We start from the raw sequence: 6275 nt of genomic DNA, 5'->3' as shown, positions 1-6275 counted from the left end.
AGCAGTATGCAACCCTACCGCCTGACGCTCTTATCTTGGCAGATACATATAGGCCAGTAGAGTGTATATTGTTACAGTGCATGGTGCCGGTCACACTCCCCCTCCCACTTCTTAGCACGCAAGACCCATGGTATTCGCATTTCTTTTTTAATGAATTGTATCACGATGACGCTGAATTGTCTTTGCAGCACGGAGAATCTTAAGCGCAGAGTGCCTTTACGATGGGCTTTTAGTTTTCAGCGTTTCTCAAAAGACACCTCTTATTCATCTCTGCGTGTTATCTGCGCCCGACATTTGGTGCATAAAAAAAACACACACGCAGGTTTCACACTCGACTCAAGGTTCATATATGCACGAGGTATGCACACTGCGGCGCGGCGGCACCTTCAAGGGTCCATTCCTTCCCTCAGTTTGCTGTCAGCGTGGCGTCACGCTGGAGCGACCGCAGATCGTCGCGGCAGGACGCCCCCTCGAAGAAGGTCGTCACGCGAGAGTCGCACTGTACACACAACCTCGAGAAAGTGAGCCCGTATTTGGGAGTGTTTCCAACTGAGCGATCGGAGTCACGTGACTTATGGACCGCGTTTGCAAAGCGAGCCGTGCGCCAATCCTACGCATGCGCATTTGCCACGAATGCCCGCAGGAGACATCCGCCATTAAATTGCAAACGCTCTCCGTGGTTCCAGTTGCTCGCTCACTTAGACCTTGGCTCTTTACCTCAAGCTTCGAATGTTTCTTTTGGTCCCGATTCCCGGGCTTTCGAAAGCGGCACGCCCGATCGCGTTGCGAGCGAGAGATACGGGAGGAAGGCCACGTTTTTTTAGCCGATGTCCCGGAAGTCGGGAGTCGCTGACGGACCGCGTAGACAGCCCCGCTGATGCGTCCCGACACGATATATGCTTAACAACCCGACGCGTATGCGCAACCGCTGTTTTACAAATGCATTCTGCGGCAATGCGCGTATAAAAGTGCCGGTGACGGGGACGTACTTGTCAGCACTCGGCCGTCCCCCCCGTCAACACTCTTCGCACTCGTGACCACCCCGCGAGACGGGCCACGATGCTCAAGGTAACGTTCTTGTCGCGGTCTCCTCGGATTGTCTCGGATAGGTTCTTGCAACGATTGTCCGCGAGACACAGGGACAATGGCGCATGGATCGCGGTCATCGGGGAAATCCGTTGAGAAACTTGGAGATCTCCTCGGCGCTCGGGACGGCAGTCGTGTATACCCGACACTGTCCTAGCGGACGCAGCGAGAATGTCTTGTTGGCGCGACCTCTTCAATGTTCCTCTATTACCAACCGGCAACAAACACGTGTTTGTAGACAAGCGCTGCAGCCTTGATGCGCGACTGGGTTTGTCAACATGTTTTGTTTTGTCGCGTCTTCTACGGTGCACTGACAGCTTGAGAAACGCGAGGAGAGGCTTATTACGTTAATGCGGCTTCTTGCTTTGGGACTTGTTCTTCGGCGCTCTTATCGGCTAATGCCACAATCTCATTTCATTTTAATTCATTACATCTCATTTCATGTGTAGTATCGTCAGGACCCGAAGTCATTAAGGGGGAGAGAACAACACGAATGTTAATGCATTAAACAACATATATATATATATATATATATATATATATATATATATATATATATATATATATATATATATATATATATATATATATATGTATATATATATCTTAGACACCCTCAACAAGATGGTAAGTAATGGCTGTGGAATAATTATAAGATACTCGGACTGCACCGCGCCCTGCGTTTTGGCGCATTGTCGGTGGCTATGGCAGAAATGGTTCCAGACGTCCGTTGATAGGTATTTCACGATTGGTCCAGTTCGTGGGACTGGACCATAAGTAGTCCTGCCAGTCTTAAAGTGTATATAGCGAAAGGAACACGAGACAATGTAGTCTTTCTAGCCTTCTTTTCTATGTCTACAGCGTTACGCGCGTCGGCTCGACAGTCAAAAATAATACTTAAGTCGAAATAGGAATTATTGCTGGCTACATTTTAAGGGAAGAATAAGATGAAAAAAAAGTTATTCAGTAGCAAGTATTAGAAGTAAGCTCGTCTATATATATTTCGGTCTTCCTGCTTAAAAAAATAGTTTTAGCAATAGTCAGAGTGTTAAAACGTACGGTAAATACAAGTAAAAAAAAAAGCACGATAAGTGTAGACAGACCGGGGAAAAATAGAGAGAGAGAGATGAGCTTTTCTATTGATAAGTGTGCTTCGTTTTGTTGTTCTTGACGGTTGATTTGGTTACTGAAGTATACAACTTTCAAGTCGGTGTCCTTGTGGCGGTTTGAAGTGGTGCGAGGCGGTTCGTTACTTTTTTAGCTGGCACAGCTTATAGATAAACACAAATGCACTATAGAGTCTAACATGAATCCGGTCCCGGCAAATGCTTGAACGCACGTCAACACCGTCACTGCATATCACAACAAACATGCGTGGGGATTGAAGCGCAAACTTTCAGGTCACATCTCTCCACTGCACTCCGAACGACACGCAGCATATTCTATAAACCGAAGCAAACATAGCTCACGTTTTTCGCCATCACCATACACACGTTTTTTGTTTTTCCTTTTTACGCTGTGGTTTTAGGAATCGAATTAACTTTCCTTTTTGGATGGGGAGTGTATAGCTAGTAAGAGGTCATCATATATTAATTGCGTCACACTTCTTTCCAGATAACCATCTTCTTGTTTGGCCTGGCATTTTCTCACGCCGTTCACTCTGACGTGTTTCAGTTCTCTGAGACGCAGCAGCGCCAATCTAGGCAAAGGGTGGGTTCCTTTCCACACTTCTACTTCGAAAACAAATACATCTGGTTTGTGACCTGACCTGCGGTTTGGTTTAAAGCGTAGTGTCGTACAGATTAGTTTCTTCTGCAAATAGTCTGCAAATGAAGCCTGGGATTGAAATTAACTGGGCCGAATATGGGAACCCGTCGTGTTTGCTTTAACTATCAGCAAAAAATGAGCGCAATCACCTTTCACGCAACGCCGAATTATGAAACGCAAGTCAAAACTATTAACGATTGATAGTTCTAATTGGCTCATTCAATGAAATAACGAACAATGAAAGTAGGTTATTATTACAGTCGTCATATTTTAGAGCCACAGAGTCATCACATTTCTTGAGCCATTGGTGTATGTGTGGGAAGGGGGCCGGGGGGGGGGGGGGGGAGGGGGGGAGAGGGTATGGAGGTTACAATTCAGCGCGTATTTCGTTCCTTTATTTGTGTTTAAGTTTCATTCATACGTACCTTTAACCCCCTGAGCAGGAGCAGTATTGCGTTTGCTCCTTTTTATGGTAAAGCAGTTTTATTCATCTCAGGCAGAATGAAAGTAAGCATTAAGTTGTCGCAAAGAGCTCGATTCATTTCTGACAAAAGCCTGTATACGCAGAAAACGTTATAGGGTCGTTAATCAAGGTCCGATCGTGGGCATACCTGGACTTGCAAAGCTACGATGTATTACGTTACGTGACGCGTCACGCGATTCAACGTGCCACGTCACTTCCACGTCACTTCCTTCTCTTCTTGGTGTCGGTAGTTCCTTACATAACCTCCCCTGTAACGCATTCGACGTTAATCTAATGGTAAACACGATCTGACGAGTTTAACGAACCTTCGCTTACAGAACGTGACTCCTTCTCGTGCAGACTCCCACCGACGACCACAGACCGGGAACTCCCTACCGTTTCGTGTACGGCAGCTCCAGCAAGGACGGCACGCACGGCCGCGAGGAGATGAGCGACGAAGACGGCACGGTGCGGGGAAGCTACCGGATATCCTTGGCGGATGGCCGGATGCGAGTAGTCAAGTACATCGCCGACAAAAACGGTTTCAGGGCGGGCATTGCCACCAACGAGCAAGGCACCGAGTCGGCCAGTTCATCGGGAGTCGTCATCCACTCGGAAGCTCTGCCCGGAGCCGACGCGGCCAGAGCGGCCGAGAAGAGCAGACTCGCTTCCATGGCAGCCTCGAACAGAAAGCAAAGCGTCTTCTTTGAGAACTAGGACTGCAGAATTGATCGAAAGCGTGTCGAGAAAAAAAAATGAGTGTGACTTTCAAAGGACGCTTTCGGGAGGATCTTCGCGCACCGCAAAATTGAGTCCTAAAGTGGCCCGAACTGCAAATGCTCATTCACAGAGTTGCGTCCACTGCGTTGTGTCGTGCAACACAGCGTCTTCCCATTAGCTTGTCGTAAGGGTCGCCGTAGCAACAGCTCGACGCAACCAGTCTTACACGTGTTAAAGCAGTCAAACGCAACTGTGAAGACTTCTGTGAATACATCTGTGAAGACTCCCGATTGCCGACAGCGCCAAGAGCTTGACTTCTGGAGTTCAGGATCTCTCCACATCCCAAAAAAGCGAAGCGGGTTTTCGGTGCGAGGAGAGTGCATCATCGGTTTTCAGCGGAACTGTAACAGTGATCCACGCGCTCTGTATACGGGAAAAGAGAGTGTACTGAAGCAAAGAGAGTCTAAGGCCTAAAAATGGGTGTCTCTATTCTACATGCAAAGAAGGCTAGGGTGTTGTTCCAATACAGACTTGCAAATATTAAAAAAAAGAGAGAAAGCTTCTTTAAAAGATGAGTTGTTAAACTTTAACAAAGATTCAAGTTGCGCGTTATACCATTAAAAGTGTGACTCGGTGTGCTTCCGGAAGGTTATGTTCTGTTTTTATTGCGTACTGCGGGAACGCTAGGGGATGCATTGAGAAGACAAATGAGCATTTATATGAGCCTGGGCTGTTCGCTACCTGTTTCCTGACCACAATGTAAATACTAAAAGGTTGCTTCGAACGTTTCTTTGGGCAATGTCATTTCTGCTCGTTTGTTTGCCGCCAGGGGTTTTGGCTGTCTCACGTGTTGCAATTATGTGTTACCACATATGTCATGGTTATGGTGTATTATATTTGCAAAAGGTTACATTCTTCATGTGGGCTTTTCTTGGATGCGGTGATTCCCTCTCTTGCCCAATGTGCCGAGCGTTCGTGCAAGGGGATATGCTCTCTAAGGAATGCAAGCGGAAAGTTATAATTGCGTTTTCTTGTGGTCATTGGCAAGACCTTAAGTTTAGTAAGGTATGTGACGGGGATAACGGCAATATTGGCAAAGTTGTTGACGTTTAATAGTTAACCTTCGTGGGTCACGGCTGTGCATAAAAACCTTTCCTCATCGGGCAATCCTTTCGCATTACCAGTGTTTTATTTCTGTTACACTTAAAGGGTTATACGTACGTTTATATCAAGTAGTAAATATTTAAGGTAATCCTTCTGATTTATGTTTACGAGGTCATATTTAAATCGACGTCACTACATCCTAATAAGGGGCGCTCTAAGGCACCGACTAAGCATATTATGTAATTATGAGTTTATGCGAGTGTGCGGGTACCTAATATGTAAATGAACTCTTTCGCCTGGGTCATCGGGTTGTTAATATAAAAAAAGATGGCTAGACTAATTTAGCCGCGGTATTTAATAGCTCTGTGTCTTTTATTCTTAATGTATATAACATTTCGTGTATCCTTAAGCCCTTGGCGTTGCTGGGTGCCCTTAATACATTCAGATAATTGCCCGATTTGTTTACAAATCGTCACCATTGAATGGCGAATAAATACGTTAGCACTATGTGTCACAGGAAGCTTTTTTTTAGCATCACATCAGCACTTGTTAAATTTTTGTATGTCACTTGTTTTCGTATACAGCAACCTTTTTTCTTTTTTTAAAGAAATATAATAATCTTGGTTTTACTGGATGAAGTTGTCTTTTGTAGATTATGGAACTCATCAAAAACCTCGTTCACAAAGTTCGTTGCACCACTCCCCAATTAACTTTCATAGTCCTTGCTTGCTCTGACATTTCTCATTCATTAACTTTTTTTCTTTTACGTTTGCATCTTTCTATGCTATTTATTCCTTTTCAATAGAAAACAATGTCCACATACCCATGCAGATAATCATTTCTGTTTGTCTGCACGCCAGAAAACAATTTTAAACTAACTAACAAGTGATGGCAGCAGTGATCTGGAACAAAGCATCTTGGAATATTTCGTAACATTGCGTGAAATGGCACATTAACTGTGGCGCGTAATGGGGCATAGAACCCGGAATATGCGAAATAAGGTAGATGATTGCAAGTGGTCGTAAACAACGATGCTAGGTAACTCATGGATCAGCATGTAGCGATAGTCCCAACTAAGTTTGTGATGGAAAACATGTAGGTGATCTATCGGGGCTTGTGGCAAGATAGATGGACA

General features: G+C 45.2%; 1 protein-coding gene across 1 annotated transcript; it reads left to right on the top strand.

The window, feature by feature from the left end:
* The first annotated feature begins 997 nt into the window (after positions 1–997).
* Positions 998–5654, top strand: LOC8026842 (cuticle protein 10.9). The gene is made up of 3 exons (XM_029985926.3): positions 998–1068; positions 2701–2796; positions 3677–5654. The coding sequence occupies exons 1-3, from the start codon at positions 1060–1062 to the stop codon at positions 4031–4033; spliced, it is 462 nt and encodes a 153-aa protein (XP_029841786.2). The 5' UTR covers positions 998–1059; the 3' UTR covers positions 4034–5654.
* The last annotated feature ends 621 nt before the right edge of the window (positions 5655–6275 follow it).

Source organism: Ixodes scapularis, unplaced genomic scaffold (assembly GCF_016920785.2).
Source record: "Ixodes scapularis isolate PalLabHiFi unplaced genomic scaffold, ASM1692078v2 PGA_scaffold2__306_contigs__length_199485367, whole genome shotgun sequence".
Classification (NCBI taxonomy): Eukaryota; Metazoa; Arthropoda; class Arachnida; order Ixodida; family Ixodidae; genus Ixodes; species Ixodes scapularis.
The sequence above is the reverse complement of the archived record's forward strand: the minus strand, read 5'-3'. Positions and strand labels throughout refer to the sequence as shown.

What these genes read in the sequence shown, in the direction of transcription:
- LOC8026842 (XM_029985926.3), top strand. An exon ending in AGCGCCAATCTAGGCAAAGG is followed by an intron (nt 2,797 to 3,676) that starts GTGGGTTCCTTT and finishes CTTCTCGTGCAG; the next exon opens with ACTCCCACCGACGACCACAG.